This window comes from Pan paniscus, chromosome 7 (assembly GCF_029289425.2).
Source record: "Pan paniscus chromosome 7, NHGRI_mPanPan1-v2.0_pri, whole genome shotgun sequence".
NCBI classification, from domain to species: Eukaryota; Metazoa; Chordata; class Mammalia; order Primates; family Hominidae; genus Pan; species Pan paniscus.
This window is the reverse complement of record NC_073256.2, coordinates 37,832,892-37,859,760: the sequence shown is the minus strand read 5'-3', so window position 1 is coordinate 37,859,760 and position 26,869 is coordinate 37,832,892. Positions and strand designations below refer to the sequence as shown.

General features: G+C 40.0%; 1 protein-coding gene across 4 annotated transcripts in view; it reads right to left on the bottom strand.

Moving 5' to 3' along the window:
• SH2D4A (SH2 domain containing 4A) overlaps positions 1-26,869 on the bottom strand; it is an 82,272-nt gene that overhangs the window by 15,537 nt on the left and 39,866 nt on the right. For 2 of the 4 annotated variants that reach the window (XM_003823632.6, XM_003823633.6), the window contains exons 5-8: positions 23,062-23,142; positions 19,031-19,142; positions 16,072-16,282; positions 6,701-6,831 (exon numbers count right to left, since the gene is read on the bottom strand). In XM_003823632.6, the coding sequence (XP_003823680.3) occupies positions 6,701-6,831; positions 16,072-16,282; positions 19,031-19,142; positions 23,062-23,142 (535 nt within the window). The remainder of the gene's footprint in view (positions 1-6,700; positions 6,832-16,071; positions 16,283-19,030; positions 19,143-23,061; positions 23,143-26,869) is intronic. The other 2 variants (XM_008977294.6, XM_034965716.4) reach the window with 1 other exon arrangement.

The window sequence follows — 26,869 nt, the reverse complement described above, 5'->3', positions numbered from 1 at the left end:
GGCAAATCGAATTCCATAAAAATTAAAGCATTTTATACATCAAAAGACACTCTCAACAGAGTAAAAAGGCAACTCATAAAACAGGCGAAAATATTTTTAAATTAGATATCTAATAAAGGATTGATACCCAGAATATACTGTATAGAAAACTCTTATAATTCAACAAGAACCCAATCCGAAACTGGGCAAAGAGTTCGAGTAAACATTTGTCAAAGAAGATATACAAATGGCCAATAAGCAAATGAAAAGGTGCTCAACATTACTAGTCATTAGGGAAATGCAAATCAAAACCATAATGACATATGTCCTCACACCCACTAGGATGGTTGCTATGAAAGAGAGAGAGAAAAAAGGATAACAGGCACAGTGACTCATGCCTGTAATCTCAGTTCTTTGGGAGGCTGAGGAGGGAGGAATGCTTGAGGCCAGGAATTTGAGACCAGCCTGAGCAACATAGTGAGATCCTGTCTCTACAAAAAATAAAAAAATTAGCCAGTCATGGTACTGGAAGTTGTAGTTCCAGCTGCTCGGGAGGCTGAGGTGGGAAGATCACTTGAGCCTAGGAGTTTGAGACTGCAGTGAGCTCTAAGTGTGCCACTGTGCTCCAGCCTAGGCAACAGAGCAAGACCCTGTCTCTTAAAAGAGAAAAAAGGAAAAAGAAAAATAACAAGTGCTGGATGTGGAGAAACTGAAATTCTTGTGCACTGCTGGTGGGAAGGTAAAATTAGTATGGCATAGCCACTGTTGGTGGGAAGGTAAAATAGTATAGCATAGCCACTATGGAAAACAGTATTGCCAGTTTCTATAAAGTTAAACCATAGAATTACCCTATAATCCTGAAATTCCACCTCTGGGCAAATACCCAAAAGAACTGAAAGCAGAGTCTCGAAGAGCTATTTCTACACCTGTGTTCTCAGCAGCACTATTCACAATACGTGAAACATGGAAGCAACTCAAGAGTCCACCAACAGATAATGGGTAAGCAAACTGTGGTCCATCCATAGAAGGGAGTATTATTCTGATTTGAAAAGGGAGGAAATTCTGACATGCACAACAACATGAGTAAATCTTGCAGACATGATACTAAATGAAATAAGCCACTCACAGAAAGACAAATACTGTACAGTTCTACTTATATGAGGTATTTAGAATAGTCAGATTCATAGAGAAAGCACCATGGTAGTTGCCAGGGGCTGGGGGTTGGTGGTGAATGGAGCATTATTAAATGGGTAGTTTCAGTTTTACAAGGTGAAATAACTTCTGCAGATGGATGGTGGTAATAGCAGTACAATTTTTTTTTTTTTTTTTTTAAGGCAGGGTCTGTCTTCCAAGCTGGAGTGCATGGCGTGATCTTGGCTCACTGCAACCTCTGTCTCCTAGACTCAAGCGATCCTCCTGCCTTAGCCTCCCAGGCAGCTGGGACTACAGGCATGCACCGCCATGCCTGGCAATATTTTTTTTTTTGGAGAGATGGGGTGTTGCCATGTTTTTTTTGTAGAGATGGAATTTGCCATGTTTAAGTTGCTGGTCTCAAACTCCTGGGCTCAAAGGATCCGCCTTCCTTGGCCTCCCAAAGTGCTGGGATTATAGATGGGAGCCACCACACATGACCAGTTGTACAGTATTATGGATATATTTAACACTGAATGGTACACTTAAAAACGGTTGTCCCAGCCATTTGGCAGGCTGAGTAGGGTGGATCACCTGAGGTCAGGGGTTCGAGACCAGCCTGGCCAACATGATGAAACCCCATCTCTACTAAAAATACACAAGTTAGCAGGGCTTGGAGGCAAGCGCCTGTAATCCCAGCTACTCAGGAGGCTGAGGCAGGAGAATTGCTTGAACCTGGGAGGCAGAGGTTGTAGTATGCCAAGATCGTGCCACTGCACTCCAGCCTGGGCAACAAGAGCGAGACTCCATCTCAAAACAACAACAAAAACAACAAAGAACTGTGAAGGTGGTAATTTGTATATAGTGCATACTTTTACATTATAAATAGAGTCTCCATGTCTATTATATGCAAAAATGAAATATGGGTGGATTGTGCATGATACAACAAGCAGAAACCATAAAGGAAAAATAGCTAAATTTAACCTCATTGAAATGAAAAACTTATCTCCCTTAAAATGTGTCAAAAGACTTAAAAGACAAGTCACCAACTAGGAGAATATATATGTAACCCATATAATTGACAAAGGATCAGTCTCCAGAATATGCAAAATCCTATAGGTCAATATGAAAAATCAATTCATTAGAAAAATCATCAAAAGACCTGTGTAAGTAATTACAGAAGACCTACTCATCCAGCCAGTAATATATGAGCTCAGTCTCACTATAAATTAGTACAAATTAAAATAAGAAGATTCCACTGTGAGGAATGGAAAATGAGAATCTGGCAGTATCAAGAACTGGCAAGTACATAGGGAAACAAATTCTCAAGTACAGCTGGTAGGAGTATATACTGGTATAATCAGTTTCATGGGCATTTAGCAATATGCAGTGTAATTAAAGATGCACATATCCTACCTCCTAGGAATTCTGCTTCTAGAGATATACTCTGAAGAAATGATCATATATGTTTACAGCGAGACATGTTCAAGGGTGTATACCACATCATCTTCTGTAAGAGCAAAAAAGTTATAGCAAATGTAGGAGAGATGAATAATGATACATGTGTAATATATGTGTGTGTATATATATATAATATATATAATAAAACACTGCATGATAGGTAAAATGAATGAGCCTGTCTATATGTATAAGCAAGGACAAATCCCAGCAACAATGCTGGGGGGAAACAATATGTGTAACATGATCCCATTTAAATGTTAAACACAATACTGTATACTTTTATTACAATATATATGTTTACAGCATATAAAATATGGATGGAAATCACAGCTTCAGAAGAGCGGTGAAGGATACAATGAAAGGAAATGGGATTAAAAAGAAAACTAACAAAAGGGACCTTAATTCTATATGGCAGATTTTCTTTTTTGAGATGGAGTCTTACTCTGCTCCCAGGCTGGAGTACAGTGGCGCCATCTAGGCTGACTGCCAGCTCCGCCTCCTGCGTTCAAGCAATTCTCCTGCCTCAGCCTCCCAGGTAGCTGGAACTACAGGTGCCTGCCACCACATCCAGATCATGTTTGGATTTTTAATAGAGATGGGGTCTTGCCATGTTAGCCAGGCTGGTCTCGAACTCCTGACCTCAAGTGATCTGCCTGCCTCAGCCTCTCAAAAGCACTGGAATTACAGATATGAGCCACCATGCCTGCCCTGGCAAGTTTTATTTCTTAAGAAAAACAGATATGAAGTAAATATGGCTGTTAATATTCATTACACCTGGAGAACAGATACATTTGTTATATCACTGGTGGTGTATTTTTCTTGGTACTTTGTGTTTAAAATATTCCATAAGAAAAATCATTTTTTAATGAAGGGAAAAAATTAAAATTTGTATGATCTTTCATGCCTGTGGTTTTGAGGATTTCTGAGATGATTTTGCCTGATTACATTCTGAGAACTTAAATCTAGCTTCATTAAGGAGACAACTAACTGCTCATCTGAATGTTGTCTATAGCAAGCAGACCAGCACAGTCTCACCAAGAAAGTTGCCTTCATGCTTAATTTTATGGGTCAACTTGACTGGGCCATGGTTCCAGATATTTGGTCAAAAATTATTCTGGATGTCTCTGGGAAGGATTTTTTGGACGAGATTTGTTTTATATTTTATTATTATTATTTTGAGACAGAGTAGCACTCTGTTGCCCAGGCCTGGAGTGCAATGGCGCAATCTCAGCTCACTATAACCTGTGTCTCCTGGATTCAAGCAATTCTCCTGCCTCAGCCTCCCAAGTAGCTGGAATTACAAGTGTGCACCACCATGTCCAGCTAATTTTTGTATTTTTAGTAGAGATGGGGTTTTGCCCCATTGGTCAGGCTGGTCTCAAACTCCTCACCTCAAGTGATCCGCCTGCCTCGGCCTCCCAAAGTGCTGTGATTATAGACATGAGCCACTGTGCCTGGCCTTGGATGAGATTTAAATGGGAGGACTTGGAGTAAAGCAGATTACCCTCCATAATGTGTGTGGGCTTCGTCCAGTCAGTTGAAGGCCTTACTACGTCAAAGGCTGACCTCCCCTGAGCAGGAAGGGATGCTGCCAGCGGGGGGCATTTGGATGGGAATAGCCATTCCTCCCCGCATCTCCAGACTTCCCTCCTACCCTGTCAGATTTGGGACTTACCAAGCCTCTGTAATCACGTGAGTCAATTCCTTAAGAAGTCAGCCAAAGGAAGGTGTGCAGGAAGAGCAACTGTGAGAACCCTAAGGTAGGGACAAGTGTGGTGTGTCTAAGGGACGGAAGGGAGGCCTGGAGAGGTGACAGAGGCAGGGACAGTGGCTTGAGATGGGACTGGAGCAATAGACAGGGGCAGATCAAGTAGGCATTGTGGATCACAGGGAGGAGTCTGGAACTTTTTCATTGTAAATCTTCAATTTACAATTGTATAAATTTATGGGATACCAAGTGATGTTATGATATATGAACCCAATGTGGAATAATTAAACTAGTTAACACATCCATCACCTAAAATACTTAGCATTTTTTTTCTGGTGAGAACATTAGAAATTTACTCTTTCGGCACTTTTGAAACACACAATACTCTATTAACTACATTTATCATGCTGTGAAATAGAACACTCTGTTCTCTTCTCTGCTTCCCTAACCCTCCCCATCTCCTATGTTCCTGCTCTCCACTGATAGCCCAGCCACCTTCCTCCCAGCCACAAAAGCCAGAAATTCAAGTCTTCAATCCCTTTGTCCTCTCCTACCCACTCCCATCCTTACCTTGAGCTTAATTGAGAGAAAAAGATGAAAGTATAAAACTTTGTGGAGTGAAAAATTAGGCAACCAAAATAGCATCTTATGAAGGGTAATTCATGGTGGATGTGACAAAGAAAAGATGATAAACCTATAAAGGGCTACCATCCTAATATTTCAGAACAGGCTTCCCGGTGATAAGCGATTATATTTCAAAGAGATAAGATGTGATGCATATTCTCTTTATCATGAAAATGTGAAACTGTATCTTCTTGAAACTGAAAATAAAGATGTATACTGACTATATGGCTATGTAATGGTTATTAATTATACAGTTTTATTTTGTTTATGAGTCTGAAAAATATGTGGATAAGTGAAAATAAATAATCACAGCTGAATACAAGTTATTTTACATAAAACTCAAGAGTCATATTTTTTAACCAAACCTCCAACTTGATTTTTAGTCTCTGTCTTCCTAGCTTTCAGCCTTTCAAACAGAACTGCCTGTTGAAGTACCAGGGCTTTTAATAACAACCATCATTTTCCATTTCTTACTCCCTGCTGTTAAAAAAAACCACCCTTCTTATAATCAGAGATGACAGCATCTTCTGTCCAAAGACACAGAAACTACAAAGTGGCTGATTTCCTTAGTGCTTATTTTAAAAAGGAAAGCAAGGCATTATTAGACAGCTGAGACAGCCACGGCTAATGCATAATTGGCCCGTGTTCTTTCTGTTTATCTTTGACACCATCATCTCTCTCTCATTGTCTTAAAGCAGAAAGGAAGGAGGCTTGCAACCTCATCCTGGGAAGGAGAGGGGACCCCTCTGAGATGGACACTTAACAAAGTCTGAATCACCAAAGAACACATACTTCCAAGAGAAGCCAGACAGTTCTTCTGTGACGTTCTGACCACACAAGCAGCACTTTAGGAGAAAGCCTGTCACAAATAGCTATTCCTTTTAGAAGAGTTTCCCATGATATGTGTTTGGGAGTTTCCTTTTTGTGGGTATATTTCTGTGTGAGATGATACTACTTTGAAGAAAGATGCCTTAAACATAATGCAAACCAAGACATGCTTAGGACAAACATACTCTGGGAGGGGACTGTATTTTTGTTTTAAAGCACCTTTTGTTGTCCATATAGCCAATAAGTCCAATTCAACCACAGACCTTATGGAAGTCAACTAAGGCAAGAAGCCGCTCACTTTTCTTGAGATCCAAGAAACAGAGGGGCCTGTGAAGTATCTGCTGGGTGGAAGAGGGGCTTGAATCAAATTTCTTGGGTCAAATACAGAAAATGTTTACTAGCTGATATCTGCTCAGGATCCAACCACTTATGTTACACACTCAACTACATACTGGAAGCAAGGAATCAAAACTACAGAAGTTTTCACTTACAAGACCACAAAGTTCAACTCCTTCATTTAACAGATGGGGAAAATGAGGCTTAAATTGATTTCCTACGGAAAAAAATAATGATTTGTTCAAGGTTGCTCAGCCAGTGTCCTGTCCAGCACATTCCCACACCCATGACTGTGTGGCCCTCGCTGAAAGGAAGACGTGGCCATTTGATGGAAGTCACAAACAAGCACCCTAGTGGTAAGTCACCAGGAATGCCTCTTTGCCCTCCCATCTGATGCATTTTATTTGTGGTGATAAATCTGCCCCACAGTGCATACAGTGCCCATGAATGCTGACTGCTTTCTAAACAGTCATGAGAATGCAGCTTACTGAGGCGTCTTTGAAAAACTGCTTTGTGAAAGACTCTTTTTGGGCAGCACCAATAAATGGAAGCTTTTATTCTGGCTTCCTGGTAGATTAGCACAGCTTCATCCGCCCTAAGACGAAACACCATTGAGGAAATCTCTGCACTCACCATGGAACCAGGGGGGTATGGTGTCTGAGGTTTTCTGGTAGCCCGCTCGAAGTGGTAGCTGCTCCTCTTTAAACCACCGGATGATGTCGTCTTGGGCAGAGCTGGACAGTGTCCTCACCACTCCCTGATTTCTGTTATTTATAAAAGTTTTTCAAGTTAGATTTAACTAATTTGAAAATAATGCCCTCAAAAGTCATATATATATGTGTGTGTCTATATATATAGACACACACATATACGTGCATATATATACATGCATGTCTGTAGACACCAGAGGTGCTTTATACATGCAAATATATATACATATATATATACACGTGTGTGTGGGGGTGGGGGGAGAGAGAATGGGAGACAGAATGGGAGGGAGAGGGAATTATACACATTTCCAGATCTAATTCAATGACCTCAGCTAACAGGAGGCTGGAGCCCTGACACACTACCATTATACACCTCCTCAAGGGCAGAAGAGGAAGGAATATAAATCTGTCACTTGTGCTTCCAGTCTTAAAGGGCTAGTTATGGAAATGAGCCACTGCTGTGTTAACACACAGATTTAAATTCATTTGTATAGGAATTATAAGCTCCATTAACTTCCAATTAACATCTGAGAAAATAAGCATTAAAAGGCAAAATACACTTTTACCCCAGCACATTTTCCTGGAAAGCAGGTATTTGCAAACAATAGAAATCAAATGCAAAAAGATAGATTTCTTTCCTAATGTTTGCATTATTTGATTTTCTCTTCTCTTTCCACTAACCTCCCTGACTTGCTTTATCCTCTTCCACACTTTGATGACATTTAGTTCTGCTAAAAAAAAAAATTGTAAAGAAATATAAAGTAAAAGGAAGAAGAGTATTTGAAGTTTGAAAAGACAAAGATACAGGCAGCAGAATCATTTTGAAATAGATTCAGTAGCAGAACTTAAGTTCTAGGATGTAAGTCAATTTCTACTACAAAGAGTAACCTTGCAATGTAATAAACAGACTTCCAAGTCCTACTCAATAGCATACTAATTTTGAGCAGAATTCAGTTTAAACACAACAACACCACTGCAGTCAGTGAACTATCCTGTCTGTAGAGGCACCTGCTGGGAGACAAGCGTCTATCTGAGCCAATGAGATGTGCTCTCCAGCCACTCTCCAAAAACAGATACTGACGGGGTCCAATATCAGCTCCATCCCCTCCCACCACTGAAGCCAAGGAACTATCCATTCCCTGAAGGGATGCACTAGGAGACACACTTGTCTGGGTCATTAAAACAGTCTTCTGTACTGGAGTCCCTGACCAGCTTTCCCACACAGCCCCTGTACCCTCCCTGAGTTCTTCCTCAGGTCCATCGAAGAGGGAGAGCTGTGTAAATCATAGAGCCCTTGGGAGAGCTGCAGCAAGCCTGGACTTGGAGCGCCCTCTAGTGCTGAGATGGCTGCAGTGGTCACAGGCTCCGGAAACAATTTAAGAATTCTAAGTTGGCTTAGAATTTCTGGAAGGGCCTCTGAAAGACAGGCACAAATAAAGCCAGGCTGTGGAGAGTGGAATAAAAGCCTAATCCTTACATGTGCAGATATTGTCACACATACACAAGCATCAAGAAGACTCAGGACAATATGACCTCACCAAGTGTACAAAATAAGATACCACAGGTCAAGCCTAAAGTTATAGAGATGTGTGATCTCTGAAACAATTCAAAATAGCTGTTTTAAGAAAGCTCAACAAACTTCAAGAAAGAACAGAGTCAATTCAAAAATTTATCAGGGAAATTTAGCAGAAAGACTGAAGTAATTTTAAAAAATCAAATCCTGGAGCTGAAAAATGCAATGAATAAAATGAAAAATGCAATAGAGGGTTTCAACAGCACACTTATTAGTGAGCCAGAAGACAGGCTATTTGAAAATACACAGAGATAAAAAAGAAAACAATGACATGAAGAAAGCTTATGGGGTCTGTGGGACAACATCAAAAGAGTAAATATTGGAGTTATTAAAGAGGGAATTCAGGAAGACAAAGGGGTTAAAAGCTTATGCAAAGAAATAACAACAGAAAACTTTCCAAACCTGGAAAAAAAATTAATAGCCAAGCATAGGATGGTCAAAGGTCACCAGTCAGATTCAACCTACATAGGAATACCCCAAGACATGTTATAATCAAACCCTCAGAGTGCAGAGACAAATAGTGGATCCTAAAAGCAGCTAAAGAAAAGAAGCAAATAACATGTAAGACAGATCCAATACACCCAGCAGCAGACTTCTCAGAAGAAACCGTATAGGCCAGAAAGAAGTGAGATGATACATGCTGAGACTGAAGGAAAAAAAAAATGCAACCCAGAATACTGCACACAGCAAAGTATTCCTTCAGAAAAGTAAAGATTTTTCCACACAAACAAAAGCTGAGTGAATTTACCACTACCAGACTTGTCCTATAAGAAATGCTAAAAAATAGTTCTTCAAACATAAACTGGATGCTAACATGATTTTTGCTATAATACTATCATCATGATGTGTAAACCACTTATATCTTTAATATAAAGATATGAAGACTAAAAAATGAACTTAATATGAAGACTAAAAAATGAACTATCAAAAATAACTTTAATAACTTAAGATAGGTAATATAAAAATGTAAGTCATCACTCAAAAATACAAAATGCAAGGAGAGAATGGAGGTAAAGTGTACAGTTTTTTTGTTTCTTTCCTTCACAAAGTTTGTAAGTCTCTAAAATAACTTGTTATAACTATAGGATGTTTTTGTAAGTCTCATGGTAACCACAAAGCAAAAATCTATAACAGATACACCAAAAATAAAAAGGAACCAAAATGTACTACTAGAGAAAAGTGCCTAATCACAAAGACTATAAGAGAAGAAAGGATCTACAGAATAACTAGAAGAAGGAAAATTGCAATAGTAAGCCCTTACATATCAATAATTACCTTGCATATCAATGGATAAATTCTCGAATTAAAAGGCATAGAGTGGCTAGATAAAAATGAAACAATACCAAATTATACGTTGCCTGCAAGGGGCTAACTTCACCTGTAAGGACAAGCATAGTCTGGAAGGGAAAGAATGGGGAAAAAACATTGTAGGCAAATGGAAACCAAAAGACAACAGGAGTAGCTGTATTTATATCATATAAAGCAGACCTGAAGCTGAAAACTGTAAGAAGAGACAAAGAAGTCCAGTATACAATAATAAAGAGTTCAATACAGCAAGAACAGTTATAAATATATATGTACTCAATTAACATGGAAGCGCCTAAATTTAAAAAGCAAATATTAATATACCTAAATAGAAAGACTGCAATACAACAATAGTAGAGGACTTCAACACCCCACTTTCAACAATGAACAGATCATACCGACAGAAAATCAACAATTAAACCACACTCTAGAATGTACCTAACAGACAATTATAGACTATTCTAATCAACCAGCTGCAGAATACACAGTATCTCAACAGCAAATAGAATACTCTCTAGGAATATGTTAGGCCACAAAACAATTCTTAAATTGTTTTAAGTTAAAACTTGTCAAGAAATCAGTAATAGGAGGAAAACTAGAAACAAATATGTGGAAATTAAACATGCACCTGAACAACCAATGGGTCAATAAATAAATTTCAGAAACCAAAAATGTTCTTGAGATGAATGAAAATGAAAACAACATACCAAATCCTATGGGATACAGCAAAAGCAGTTCTAAGAGTGATGTTTATTCCAATAAACACACATATCAAAAAAGTAGAAAGATATCAAATAAGTAATTTTATTGTTGTACCACAAGAACTAGAAAAACAAGAACTTGATGCAACATTAGTTGAAGGAAATATAACAAAGATCAGAGCATAAATAGATAAAATAGAGACTAAAGAACTGTGCAAAATATGAATGAAATGAAGAGTGGTTTTAATAAACAAAACTCACATATGTTTAGCTACACAAAGAAAAAGAGATGACTCAAATAAGTAAAATCAGAGATGAAAAAGGAGACATCACAACTGATACCAAAGAAATAAAAAGATCACTAGAGACTATTATCAACAACTATATGTCAACAAAATGGAAAACTTGGAAGTAAATCAATAAATTCCTGGACACATACAACCTACCAAAATTCACTCATGAAAAAACAGAAAACTTAACAGACCAATAATGACTAACGAGACTGAATCATTAATAAAGTGTCCTATCAAAAAAAGCCCAGGACCTGATGGATTCACTACCAAATCCTATCAATCATTTAAAGAAATACTAATACCAATTCTTCTCCAACTATTCCAAAAAACTGAAGTTGGAGGAATTCTTCCTAACTCATTCTATGAAGTCAGCATTACCTTGATATCAAAACCAGACAAAGACACAACAAAAAAAGAAATCTAGAGGCCAATATTCCTGATGATGATGAACATAGATACAAAAATCCACAACAAAATACTAGCAAACCAAATCCAACAGCACATCAAAAACATCCTTCACCATGATCAAAGGAAATTCATCTCAGGGATGCAAGGATGGTTCAACATAAATGAATCAATGAACATGACACATCACATTAACAGAATAAAAGACAAAGACCACAAGATCATCTCAATAGACACAAGTAAAGCATTTACTAAAATTCAATATCCCTTCATGATAAAACCTTTAAACACATTAGGTACAGAAGGAATGTACCTCAACCCAATACAGGTCATATATGACAAAATCACAGTTTACATGCTGAAAGAGGAAAAATGGAAAGTTTTTCCTTTAAAACTTGGAACAAAACAAGAATGTCCACTTTCATCACTTTTATTCAACATAGTACTGAAAGTCCTAGGCACAGGAATGAGTCAAGAGAAAGCAATGAAGCACATCCAAATTGGAAAAGAGGAACTCAAATTGTCTGTTTGCAGACGACCTGATCTTACATACAGAAAACCCTAGAAGCTGCACCAAAAAACTCTTAGTCCTGATAAAATTCAGGGAAATTGTAGTATATAAAATAAACTTACAAAAATCAGTAGCATCTCTATGCATCAACAATGGACTAGCAAAAAAAAAAAGCAATTTTATTTACAATAGCAAAATAAAATAAAATAACTAGGAATAAATTTAACCAAGGAGGTGAAATGTCTTTACAAGAAAAACTATAAAACACTAATGAAAGGAAACAAAAAAATAAACATCCCATGTCCATGGATTAGAAAAATTAATAGTCAAAATGGCTGTACTACCCAAAAAGATCTGATTCAATGTAATTCCTATCAACATACCAATGATATCTTTCACAGAAAAAGAAAAAACTTTCAAAATTTCTATGCAACCAGAAAAGACTATTACGAATTGCCAGAACAATTTGTAGCATAAGGAACAAAGCTGGGAGGCATCACACTAAATGACTTTAAAATATACTACAAATCTATAGTAATTAAAACAGCATGGTGCCGGCATAAAAACACACAAACAATGAAACAGAATAAAGAACCCAGAAATAAATCCACACATTTACAGTCAACTGATTTTCAACAAAAGCACCAAGAACACCTACTGGAGAAAGGATAGTCTCTTCAATATATGGTACTGAGAAAACTAGATAGTGACATGTATAAGAATGAAACTACCTACTCTTGCTATGTGCAAAAATCAGCTCAAAATGGATTAAAGACTTGAATATATGAGACCATGAAGCTACCAAAAGAAAATACTGGGGAAACACTTCAGGACATCAGTCTGAGCAAGGATTTTTATTTTTAATTTGTTCATAGAGATGAGTGTCTCCCTATGTTTCTCAGGCTTGTCTCAAACTCCTGGCCTCAAGCATCCTCCCACCCCGGCCTCCCAAAGTGCTGGGATTATAGGTATGAGCCACCACGCCTAGCCCCAGATTTTAAAAAAGTAACACCTCAAAAGCACAGGCAACCGAAGAAAAATAGACAAATGGGATTATATCAAGCTAAAAAGGATTCTGCTGCAGCAAAGGAAACAATCAACAGAGTAAAGAGACAAGTTACAGAAAGGGAGAAAATATTCATAAACTATGTATCTGACAAAGCATCAACATAGGAATTCAAACTCAATAGCAAAAAAACAAATAATCCAATTAAGAAAAAACCTCAATAGGCATTTCTCAAAAGAAGACATACCAATGACCAACAGGTGTATGAAAAAAATGCTCAATACCACTAATCAGGGAAATGCACATCAAAACCACAATATCACCTTGCCCAGTTTTTTATTTTTGGTTATCAAAAAGACAAACAAAAAACAAATGCTGGTGAGAATCCAGAGAAAGGAGAACTCTCATAGCCTGCTAGTAAGAATATAAATTAGTATACCATTATAGACAACCATATGAAGTTTCTCAAAAAAATTCAAAGTAGAACAAAAGCTCCAACAATCCCACTACTGGGTCTATGTCAAAAGGAAATGAAATCAGTATGTCAAAGAGATATTTGCACTCCCATGTTTATTGCAGCACTATTCACAATAGCCAAGATATGGAATCAACCTAGGTGTCCAACAATGAATGAATCAAGAAAATGTGGTGTATATACACAATAGAATATTATTCAGACATAAAAAGTATAATATCCTGTCATTTGCAATAAAAAAAATGCTGGTGAGAATCTGGAGAAAGGAGAACTCTCATTGCCTGATGGTAGGAATATAAATTAGCATACCATTATAAACAACGGTATGAAGTTTCTCAAAAAAATTAAAGAGAACAAAAGATCCATAAAAAGAATAATATCCTGTCATTTGCAACAAAATGGATGAACCTAGAGGACACTGTTAAGTGAAATAAGCCAAACACAGAAGGACAAACACTGCATGACCTCACTCTTCTGTGGAATCAAAAAGGTTGATCTTTTTGTTGTTGTTGAGACAGAGTCTCACTCTGTCGTCCAGGCTGGAGTGCAGTGGTGTGATCTCGGCTCATAACAGCCTTCACCTCCTGGGTTCAAGTGATTCTCCTGCCTCAGCCTCCAGTGTAGCTGGAATTACAGGTGCACGCCACACCAGGCTTATTTTTGTATTTTTAGTAAATACAGGGTTTCACCATGTTGGTCAGGCTGGTCTCGAACTCCTGACCTCATGATCCACCCATCTCGGCCTCCCTAAGTGCTGGGATTGCAGGCATAAGCCACCACACCCGGCCAGGTTGGACTTATAGAAGAATGGAACAGTGGTTAGCAGAGGCTGGGGAGAGTAGGGGGGATGGTAAATGGGGAGAGGTTGGTCAACTGGCGCAAAGTTACAGTGAGACAGCAGAAATAAGTTCTGCTGCTCTACTGCACAGCACAGTAACCACAGTCAACAGTAATGTACTACATACTTCAAAACAGCCAAAAGATAGGATTTTGAATGTTCTCACCACAAAGAAATGACAAGTGTTTGAGGTGATTCATATGTGAGTTATACTGATTTGATCATTACACAATATATATATGTATCAAAACATCACACTGTATCCCATAAATACATACAATTATTGTGTGTCAATTAAAAACAAAATACAATTTATGAAACACAACCACCACAATCAAGTTTCGATGAACTACTAATATTCTAATTGACCAACTTATGGTTCTTTACGCTTTTTATAACATGTGCTTCTGAGTGACGTGTGACATACTGTCAGATATATATATATAGATGTACATATGCATGTATGTGTATATATTATCCCTAATGATTTTCGGAGCATTTTCGAGAAAATATCCTATAATATTTGACTTCCCTGGGAGGCAGACACTACACACATACGAAGTTATATTATACATTCTCTTACTAGCTTCCCAATTAGGCTCTTTTATGGGAAGTCCTTGGAGATGGAGCAAAACTCCACAGACACTGTAGGAGCCGGTCTCTGTCTTTTCCTGGGGTGGCTCTGAGGTGACCTCTGCCATCCCTGTGTCAAGTCCCAGCCCTAAAACCACCCAGTCTGACTCACAAAAAGCACTTCATGCAGTGTCTTCAGTTGGAAAAAATGAGCTAACTGAGCACAGCTGAAAATAGGAATTGCCCTTTTTTAAAGACCACCTTCATTGCTGTCAATCAAATATACTGTTCTTCAAAATGCTGTGGGACAGGGACATCTACAAGTCATTTCCATGCTATCTTTGGAAGAGACGGTGAACAGGAGTTAGCTGCAAAAACATCCCTGCTGAGGCTCTGTCGCCAATGTGCGCAAAGACAAGCTCCAGCACTTAGAGCCATGTGCACCTTTGTCAGCTGTTCACACAATTAAGGAGACTCCTATTTCCTGACTACATTTCTTGCTTTGTTGTCGGTAAGAGAAGAATCATTACCCAAACGATCACTTTGGAGATCATGGTCTTTACTGTAATTATTTCCACTTACTCCACTGAGTTCCACGTTGGTCCCCACTTCCCGAAATGAAACTTTCCAGTAGAGTAAGTAGAAATAATTACAGCAAAGAGAAACATCCGCCTTTGTGTTTCCCCTGAGGTCATCACTCCTGTTTAAAGAAAACCTTGAAGATAACTACGACTCCAAGCAGGAGGAGAGTCTTGTTTTTCATTTCTCCATAATCTTAGAGAAGTATTTTAAGTTATTTTTAGTTTTTATTTCAGAAGGCAAGGCTTTAGACGATTGTTTCTTTCAATCAATATTTGATTTTAATACTTCTTTCTAAATACTAGGATGTTAAAAATAAGATCAATAACCAGAAAAAAATTTAGAATCAGCAAACATAAGGGATGGAGGTTTAATAGCATCATTGCACTTTTCTACAGAGTTTTTCCAGAACAAATGGTTCTTCCTAATTCTTCCACAGCCTAGCAGACAATGGTATCTCCACCACCAAATAGACAATTCATCTAAAAAAAGGAGCCTTTCCAAATTCTTAAAAGAGGAACTTGGCTATGTATCCATGAATGAGAATTACCATCAAACCTTTAATCCTTGGCAGTGAAAACGTACTCCCACTGATCACACGAAAGTCAGCAAGCCTTTGGGTTCCTACTCTGATAATCTTTGACTAAGGGTGATCTTGGGCATCAGTGAAACCCCACTTGTTTCCTCTTCTCCCCTCACTGGCTCACCGGCTGCCTCTGGGGTGAAGGGGGGCGGGGGAGGGAAAGGGGAGAGAAGGGTAGGGACACGGGAAGTTCTCTCACTCCATGCACAGCTTTACTATTTCACTGGGTATACTAAGTATAACAGCTATGGACATTTGACAGCTAAAAAAGGGAGGAATGCCCGCCCAGATCACCCAGGAAGAAGGCTTAGACGTGAGCCGGAGCTACTTACACAGGCTGCCAGTTGGCCCTCCACACCCCATGGCAGCTCATACAATTCCCCTTTAATTTCAACGCTTATTCAAAGCCTATTGCAATGTTTATGCATAAACCCATCTGTGTGGCTTCTTACCTAAGAGGTTTTTGAGGATACGCCCCTGGGTTTAGGAACTGAGGCTTGGGTGGAAGGGGAGGTCTTTTTGGTTTCTGCGGAACACGCAAGGGGCTTTGCTGCCTCTCACCGCCTCTTCCTTTCTGGGCCCCGAGGGATAACCTCTTGTAGTCTTCTCGTGCTTGTTTAGCCAAGGAGCGTCTCTTCTCATCAGCTGCTTTGGATTTTCGCACTGGAAAAACAACGGGGTTGGAGAAAACACTCATCAGCCCACAGAGCAGGTGAGAAGGCTCAGCATTCATTACACAACGGGCAGCAGCGCAGGTTCTCAGCAGTTTGTTGTCTGTTTATTATAAGGAACAATCATTATCAACACCTATGATCCAGGCCATTAGGGCTTGGCCGGCGTTCGCTGCAGGATTCCTCTCTTCATACAGGACTGCGGGTTTTCTGAGAGGGAGAGAAAAGGAAGAGGAGGAAGAAGGGATGAGAGAGAAGTAGAGAAAGTGTGCAAGAATTTCCTGCAGTTGGCAAGACCAAGTGAGGATCCCCCGCCTGAGCATGGGTTCAAGCTGGCAGGGGTGCTGAGTAATAAGAGGCAATTGTCACGTCCTGCACAGACTTATGTTCAGATGCAGTGTGCTTGACTCCCTAGCAAAGATCAGGACTACTCAGTGGCACGGGGCTGTGCATAGGGTGAAGGAGCAGAGAGCAGGACAGAATGAGAATCAGCCTGACAGACAAAAAATTAAGGGGATGCTTAACCACGGGTAATTGTAGGACACATTAGTACACAAAAAAGTACCCCAAGCCTGCCTTTTAATATTACAGTCACTAGTCACTTAATGAGAGAAATAAATCCTGAGAAATGCATCGTAAGGCAACTGGAACACAAGAGTATTTGGGTGTCTAAATACCCCCAACATAAGGCCGGGCACAGTGGCTCATACCTGTAATACCCGCACTTTGGAAGGCCAAGGTCGGTGGGTCACCTGAGGTCAGGAGCTTGAGACTAGCCTGGCCAACATGGTGAAACCCCAACTTTACTACAAATACAAAAAATTAGCTGGGCATGGTGGCAGGTGCCTATAATCCTAGCTAATGGGGAGGCTGAGGCGGGAGAATCCCTTGAAACCAGGAGCCGGAGGTTGCAGTGAACTGAGATCACACCATTGCACTCCAGCCTGGGTGACAAGAGCGAAACTCCATCTCAAAAAAATAAAAATAATAAATACCCCCAACATAGCAAAGGTATAGTAAAAATATGGTATAGAGGACAAAAATAAATGGTGCCTCTACATAAGGCACTTACCATGAATGGAGCTTGCAGGACTGGAAGTTGATCTGGGATGAGTGAGTGAGTGAGTGCTCAGTGAATGTTAAGACCTAGGACATTACTACACACTGATGTTGACTTTGTAAACACTTTACACTTAGGCTACACTACATTTATAAAATTTATTTTAAAAATGTATGCAACCCATTATTTTGGGGTTTATTATTATTTTTTGGTTTTGTGTATGTGTGTGTCTGTGTTTTTTGTTTTTGTTTTTTTTGAGACTGGGTCTCGCTACATTGCCCAGGCTGAAGTGCAGTGGTACGATCTCGGCTCACTGCAACCTCCGCCTCCCTGGTTCAAGCAATTCTCCTGCCTCATCCTCCTGAGTAGCTGGGACTACAGGTGTATGCCACCACAACCAGCTAATTTTTGTATTTTTAGTAGAGATGGAGTTTCACCATGTTGGCCAGGCTGGTCTTGAACTCATGACCTGAAGTGATCCACCCACCTTGGCCTCCCCAAAGGCTGGGATTACAGGAGTGAGACACAGTGCCTGGCCTAAAAAATATATGCGACCCATCGTTGACCAAATCATCATACAGCGCATGACTACTTTGTAAAACAGAATTTTTTGTTATAGCAATGAGACTCAAATGCAGAATGTAAAAATGATTTTTATTGACTATATTTACACTTCAGGCAGTATTGGTCAAATCCTGTTATACTTGACTTCAAAGAAACACCCAAAATATTCCCTTATACTAGGATTTCAGTGCATAGTACAAAGAGGCTACTGGATCTTGCAAATATTTTCATTTCACAGTAGTTGTCATTTAAATGGCATTGGTTGTAATGGGACTGCAGATCAATGCAGGATCTCAACATCCTGCATATATAGCCATACCTGCTGTCTTCCTCAAGCCACCTCAGGTTGATCTAGCAGTTCAGATTTCTCTGAGTCAGATGGAAACACTAATTCTTTCACAAACCTAATTCTTCTAGCATTCTGGAGCATCCTCTCCTCTGCCTTCAGTTGCATGGGCTTATTCTTCTCCTATGAGTTTTCTCACCCATTCTGCTCACTCAAATAGGAGTCAGGGCTGGGTCACAGGCAGGAGCGGGATGCTAGCACATCCAGCCTGGTATTCCTGTGTGCTTCTGATTACAAAGTTAAAATGTATTCACTATCAAAAATTTAGGGGAAAAAAATCCAAAACACAATATTAAATTACAAGAAAAACATTCAAATAAATAATCTTGAATCTCACCTTTCCAAGAAAACTAATGTTTACATGTTATTATAACCTTCCAGTTCTTTTCCTTCAGATACTTAGACATTTCTAAATAGCGAAGCTTTTCATTCTATTTCATGGTGTTTTTTCTTCCCCAAGCTAATGAGATGTAAACAGTCTAAGATCATTAAACACTCTCCAAAACCTATTTTCCATAGCTATATATCATGCTATTTGATAAATTACATCATAATTTTGGTGATACAGAAATGAATGGAGAACGAGTCTGCTGTTCAAAAGTAGCTTGTAAGCATGTGAGTAATAAGTTAGCAATAACATTTGAGTGGTAACTTACTGTGAACGTATCTCTCAACAACCCACATTAAGCGCTTTCTAGATTGATCACATTATTAAGTGAGAGAATCAGCTGAGAGCCTGGAAGGTGCTATGGAGACCTCTGAGTACTCACGAGATGCCTGCCATTCCGAGTCTTCTTTCCAGCTCTTACACATCTGCTTCGTTCTCTCTTCTTCTATTTGATTTATTTCTTCATCTTGTTTTTTCTTCATAGATTCTTTCTTCTGTTTAAAAACAAAACAAAACAAAACAAAAAAAAAAAAACAAAAACAAAACAAAAAAGAACCTTGGTGAGCAAATCCAGCAGTTTCCTGAAGGACAGGGGTACCCGGCACAGCTGATTTCTATCTAACTCTCTGGCCCACTAGGAAGGCTCAAGTGTGGACTTTGGAGTCAGTAAGACCTGAAGTAAGACTGACCATTGCTAGCTAGTGTGTAACTCCAGGAGCGACAAATGAACCTCTCTTGGGCTGTTTCCCCATAAGAAAGATGAGAAAAAAATATTTCTTAGGGTTATATTGAGGATTAGATAACTTAAGAAGTCCCTGGCACAGTGTATAACATATAGTAAGAAAAAATATTCCTTTTCCTCAGACACAGTACTTAGCTGCTTCAAACTGACTCCCTGAAGGATGTAAACACACTATTACATAGAACTAGCATCAACCTACTTTACAGTAGCTGACAGACTCCACAGAAGAAATGCACATTCCCAGAGCAATCTCAGCTGAATCTCTCCCCCTAATCATGTGTCCCAAAATGTGGTACTTACTACATGATTTTAAGTGTTTCAAAAGAAATATATATCATTATTATTTTTTTAAGATAGAGCCTCACTCCTTCCAGGCTGGAGTACAGTGGTACAATCTCAGCTCACTGTAACCTCCGCCTCCCAGGTTCAAGCGATTCTCCTGCCTCAGCCTCCTGAGTAACTGGGATTACAGGCACGTGCCATCACACTTGGGTAATTTTTGTATTTTTTGAAGAGATGGAGTTTCACCATGTTGGCCAGGCTGGTCTCGAACTTCTGACCTCAAGTGATCCACTGCCTCAGCCTCCCAAAGTGCTGTGATTACAGGCATGAGCCACCACACCCTGCCAGAATATGTATTTTTTTGTTTCAAAAAAAAAAAAACAGAAAAATATTTTTCAAAAGCATCTTTTGAGAAGGGAGAAATACTTTTAAAATGTAAATATTCCTTTAAAAGGAGAATTAGGTTTTTAAAACTTGCGGTAAAATTCCACATAACAAAATTTACCACCTTAACCATTTTTTAGTGTACTGTTTTCTGGCATTAAGAGCATTCAAGGGAAATCATTTTAAACGAAAGAGAAATGAACAAACCAAATCACTTAGACCTGAAAACTACTTTGCTTATTTGGACACAACCTTCTGAGTGCTCACAAGACGACTGAATTTACAGTTTGGTGGACTAATAAAAGCCTTGGTTAGCTAAGTAATAAAACAAACTGAAACGGCCAGAAAGGGCTGCCTGTGCCCACCTCTCTATCACAAGTGACAAGCTTTTTAATTTTGTGCTTTCCCACAGAAATGTAAAGACTTCCTTGCTATTATGTCACCACAACGTAAAGTATAAATATTAATATTGTGAAACTTGTTTCTGATCGCTGTGGGCAGTCATAAATCACAGTTCAAGTAATCATCATTCATAAATTGTGCTTCACTGCAGATGTAACTAAACTTCTGTGCATTTACTGTTTTCATTTTTTTTTTCCTTACACTGTTTTCCTGCCTAGAGCTAAGCTCCTTTTGTTTGCCAACATTTGAAAATCCAAAGGACAGCTTTGATGTTTGAAAGGACTGTTAAAATTTGCCATCCTTTGATTGAAGCTGTTTGCAAGCCCAAGATAGATAAATGTGCTGCTAGCAATTTCTAAGCTTAAACAGAAAAAGCTTCAAAGTGGAGCTTTGTTCATCCTTCCACATGCATACGTGTTTATTTTTAAATGGTTAGCAAACATATAGTGAAAACATCAAGCTATGATCATCACGGATATTGTCGCTGAGGATAAGCAAGAAATTTGGAACATGATTCTACCTAAGAAAAAATATTAATAATAACAGATGTAGTACTTGGTTGATGTTACTCAAATGTCTAACAGAGCTATATTTAATAAATCTACTCCTTTAATCTGCATGTAATTATGTACACGCACAGTGGAAAAGAACAAAAATTAACGAGTTTCACAGAGTAATAGCAGATGAGATCTGCTATTACCCATCTATATACGGCCCTGACCACCGTATTTATTCAAGAAAGCTAGAAAACGTAAGGAACTTGTCCTGAGTCTCTCAAAGAATTTTACTTTTATCAAAATCTGTAATGGTTTACTTTCTCTATTCAGAAGACCATCATTTCCTTTTCAGCAGTGTTTTGCTGGAAGCATGTTGGACCAGGACTCAGGACTGTGAGCCAGGCATGGGGAAATCCAGGTGATGGCTTGGAGTGGAGGGGCCGAGGGGCCGAGGCTGGATGCTAATCCAGATGCCCAGGGTGGAAGGTTTGGAGACCCAGATGTGTGGTGTGAGCTGTGAAAATGTGTTCAGCTAACAGGAACAGAAAACAAGGCCACGCTGGGCCCATATAGAAAGCCGCTGGGCCCGTTCAGAAAGCCTCTTGTCCAGCCTGTTGATGGAAGCACTTAGAATGCCTCCCCACCAATTCCTTCATCAGAGCCTCACAACTGCCCCCAAAGCAGGATGCCTCTGTTTTATCACCTTTGTTCTACAGAGAAGCTTAGCAAGCTGGCTCATTCCTTCTCTCAAATGATCAGCCCTTTCCTGACCATGCCAAGTGAGGTACTGCCTCTGTGTCTTTGACTTGCTGTTCCCTCTGCCTGGAACAGACGTCCACATGGCTTAGACATCCACATTGCTCCTTCCCTCTTTCTTTCAGGTCTCTGCTCCAATACTGCCTTCCCAGAGTGGCCTTCTCTGACTACCTGTCCCATCCCAATTCCATCCTCCCAGGATTCTTTAGTTCCCTCATACTGCTTTATTTTCCTCTGCAGTGCTTAATAAGTGATCACCTGTCCTCATAGATATGTTTATCATCTCTCTCTCCCATGAAGAATATAAGCTCCCTGAAGGCAGGAATTTTATCTGATTTTTTCATAAAATGTGTCTCTAACTCCCATAACGGTGCCTAGTGTGTAGTAGACACTCAATAAATGTTGCTTGGATGAATATACGATCCTTTGTCTTCCTCAGCTGTCCCCATTTAAAATGACATAGTGAGATCTAAGCAGAATTAATGAAAATGTCCTTTAGATCCCCTATTGCTGCTGTTTTAGAAAGAAGTATGTATTGTATCAGCAGTATGCACACAGGACTACAGTTCCACAACTTCATCCTGATTTCTTGAAGTCTTAAAAATGCAAGTTCATGCATGTCCCTTCAGAGGAATCATGGAATTCATGGCATGGTCCACAGGGACACAGGTCCCTGGGCTGACCTCCACCACAGCCCGATCTCAGGAACCTTCTCTTCACAGGCTCACAGCTTACGCTGCTGTTTCAGACTCTCTGTAGGTCAAATCCTAGTACAGCTTCCAAGTACCAGTCTATGCCTCATTTATTTTGAGCAATTTATGACATGATAGCAAGCTCACAAGATGGAGGAAGCAGGGCTTGACCTGGAGGGAGAATGTCACATCTGGATGGACGTGAGAGAGGGCTGAGTGCCAGAAGGGGTTCCGGGCATGGTGGATGTGGAGGACACAGCAGCTGCTCACCCTCAAGGGACAGGTTCAGAAACAATGAGCACAGAAGTAACTCGATCTGAATTCACTCTTTCTGCCAAGTGTAATGCTCCATTTATCACTGTCTGAAATCAGTCTTCCCTCCATGTCTGCAGCAGCCTGGGATGCCGCCTCTATGTTAGATCTTCTGGGAGGAGTTTAGCTGATACAACTTGGCATCTGTTCTTTCCATGACATTCAACACTTCCCGAACTCCAGATAAATGGGTAAAGATGCAGAACAGTGTTTGCAGCTTTTAGGACAGATTTCCCATCCTGCTGCTTAATTTCATTTCTGCATGAGATTAATGAACTAATCTGTGAAACATTAGTGGAAATGGCTAGGTATGCAGCCCCCGGAGGACAGAAAGGAAGTCTTTTACCTGGTGAAATGCATATGCCTTCATACGATTGATTGAATCTGCCAACATTTGTTGAATATTTCTTGAGGAACTGGAGGGTGACTAAAAATTAAACGAAACACATTTATGGCATTTGGAGCTGCAGTGCAGTTTCATAAGATAATCTGTCAATGTTTCCCTGGTTTCCCTAATGCTGCCCCCGCCCCTACAGCTGGATCCACCCAAGGCTCCCACTGGCACCTGAGTTCCTGGGCCGATCCTGACTACAGCAATGGGCATGTGAATCCTCAGTATCCCCACTCAGTAGGGCTTAGAAAGGAATTGTTGCCCAAGAGCCAGGAGCTGGTGGTTTGGTATATTTTGCTCCCATCTGGTTGGCCCTGGAGGGCCCTGGGGATCACTTCCAGACATCAACATTACCCCCTATTTAAATTCTCTTCTTGCTTAATCTCTGCATACCCTGTTTTAGTGCAGGCCAAAGAAATGCCTTAGTCTCTGGATTTAACTATATGATGCCTTGCAGACATGCCTGGAGCACCAGTTTGGTGCGTGGGAGCCCTGCCCAGTTTCCCTGCCTGGCCCACACTTCTCCTCTTTTCCTGCCCTTGTCACCCAGTATCTATGTTTCTCCTGCTCTAGATGGATTTCCCATGAGGCAACCTCCCCAGTGGGGTTCCCAGATTCATTGCCTAAAGTCCCTGGTGTCATTCCTGCCTGCCACAGGCCAACCCTCTGGCATCACAAGTATGCCAGCAAATCACAATGGGTGCTTCTTAAGACACAGGCCCCCATCAGTCCCTGGCTGGAGTGCAGAGCCTAAGCTAAGTCCCAACATGGGTAGTCAAATGTCCTGAGTACCCAGATATACCTACCCACAACCCACATTACCGCAAAGTATATGCCTTGTGTCTGAGTTCTTAATTTTGGCATACATCGGAAATTGTCAGCAAAATTTCAGCAAAAGGTTGGTGCCACCATTCAGAAGGAGTACAGAGGATCATTACTGCACCATGCAATAAACCAGTGGCTTTCTCAATCTTCCTCTTTTCTCAAAGTGGCTGGCATGTGGCTACCCCACTATACCGCATTTCCCAAATGCCTTAGCGGTTGTCTTAACATAATGCAGTTGACAATAGGCATTTGCCATTTCTCCCCAGGCCCACTTGAAACCTCCTTCACACACTCCTGCAGGCCACTTCCACCTTCCTTTGGGCTGGAATGGTGACAGCAGCAGTACTACTACCAAAGATAGCAGACACTTAGACTACAAAAGCCTGAGTCCCTGAATGACTGTGTGGAGCTGAGCCCTCCTGAACTAGAACACCTATTCTGGACTGTCCGAAGACAAATAAATAACTTTTGTGGTATTTTTGGCCATGGCATTTGGGGACTATTTGCTTCAAAAGTTTAGCCTATCAACTGATAAAACTGGTCACAACAGTTGCTGGAGGCATGTTTCAAGCTCTCTGCTGAGGTTGTATAATTAATCATAGGTGGTGAGATTAATGCTAATTCCACTAATGAGCACTAATGCATAGTGAAGACGTATTATGACCCGTCACCATGTTAGTGTCTTAGTATTATTATTTTTACTCCACACAACATCTGTGATGGATGGGCAACATAATGGGCAATTTTCAGATGAGGAAACCACGTCTCAGATGAGTTGTGGAGCTTGCTCAGCACCAGACAGCTGGTTTATGCCAGAGTTTATGCTTTTTCCACTATGTTGACATTGTAGTGATAAGAAAATGAGATGTGGGTCAACAGATATCTAATGCTTATTCCTTGGCAAACTAATGAATCCTGTAGGTTTCACAATTGCTATTTACCATATTCTCATTGTTTTCTTATTTTAATATTATAAAAGTATACTTTGCTGCTCTGCTTCTAAACTTAGAACAGTAACCAGTTCCTCTATTTGGGAACAGAGTGAACTGTTCCCACAAGTTTCATGTAAGCGCGTCTGCTCAAAAGTCCAAGATGACTTTTAAAATCTCTGAGTGCATTTCCACCACCAGGAAGGAGAGCTTTAAAAACAGGCCCACTCTCCCTTTCTTTGATGATATAAGATCTTTGGGGCACCGTTTTGCAAAAAGGATCAGTTTCTTATATTTGAAAATTAGGAGGCAGGTAACCCTTCTTTCTTAATACTCCCGCAAGTATTGCGGAGAATGTTTCAAATATGCTATGTTTATTACTTGGCAAACTAATGAATCCTGCAGGTTTCACAATTGCTACTTATCATAGTTTCATTTTTTTCTCATTTTAATATTATAAAAGGATACTTCGCTGCTCTACATCTAAAATAGAACAGACGCAGAGCAGCTGTTGCAGAATCAGACAGATCTGGACTTATGAAACTGGAGTTCTGGACCAAGATTTTGTCCGCAGCACATTTGCTGTTCTTAGTCTTTGAGCTTTAAAACACACTCTTAGTTGCTTCCTGAATTAGCATTAAGCTAATAGGCATCTGATGGTTATCTTCTAATCCATGTATTCAAAAGTGTTGTCTATTTTGTCAGTTTCCCCTCAATCTCCCGCCAATTTCTGTCATCTGTATGGGTACAGTGCTTTGAACACAATGCGTGAGTTATCCTCCATCCCTCAGTTATTCCTTAAACTGAACAGTTCATCTCATGTACACATGAACAAGGTATTTTTACTACTTGCTTTCTTTAAATTATCTTACATGTTTTCCTATCATCATTGTATACCTTTTCTTACTAGTACTTTCAGCATGCTCACTGCCTTTGCATTTGTCAGATCTGACGCGGTTATGAATTATGTTACAATAATCTGAAGCACAGACACCTACTCCAGACAGTGTGCATGGAAGTGATGTCACTGGGCACTAAAGTGACAGTGGTTGCCGCCAACACCATCCACTCATGGTAGTTGGAGTTGATTGATGATCTTTCTTTGCTTTGAAATTTTAGGTTTTGTCTTTAGTATACCAAAACTCAACAAGCTTGTTCTTGAGTAGAATTTTAGCATAAAAACTCATTAGGCCCATGCGTGGTGGCTCATGCCTGTAATCCCAGCACTTTGAGAGGCCAAGTCGGGTGGATCACCTGAGGTCAGGAGTTCGAGACCAGTCTGGCTCACATGGTGAAACCTCATCTCTACTAAAAATACAAAACTTAGCTGGCATGGTGGTGCGTGGTGGCACATGCCTGTTAATCCCAGTTATTCGGGAGGCTGAGACAGGAGAATCACTTGGACCTGGGAGGCAGAGGTTACAGTGAGCCAAGATTGTGCCACTGAACTCTAGCCTGGTGACCATGAGACTCCGTGTCAAAAAAAAAAAAAAAAAAAATTAGTTGAACAACCACTCCAGAGATGAATCCTTCTATTTAAACACTTCTATTCAATGTGTCTAAAACATACTGTAAACTCTAAAGCTATTCACACATACTAAGAACCACATTTATAAAAATTCTACTTTTCAAGGTGAACCAAGATTTTGCCATTATTCTAAAGGGTTAAAATAACATGAAAAACTTAAAACTTGCCGAAAGCAGGCTCATTTAGATACACTTACACGTTCTACAAATCCATGAAATGCACAAGTAATAGAGTGAAAATGTGGGATCCAAAAGGTATTTCCTTTATTTTAAAAAAAAAAAAAAACAGCTAGAGGCCAGGTGTGGTGGCTCATGCCTGTAATCCCAGCACTTTGGGAGGCTGAGGTGGGCAAATCACAAGGTCAAGAGATCCAGACCATCCTGGCCAACATGGTGAAACCCCATTTCTACTAAAAATACAAAAATTAGCCGGGCGTGGTGATGTGCACCTGGAGTCCCAGCTACTCAGGAGGCTGAGGCAA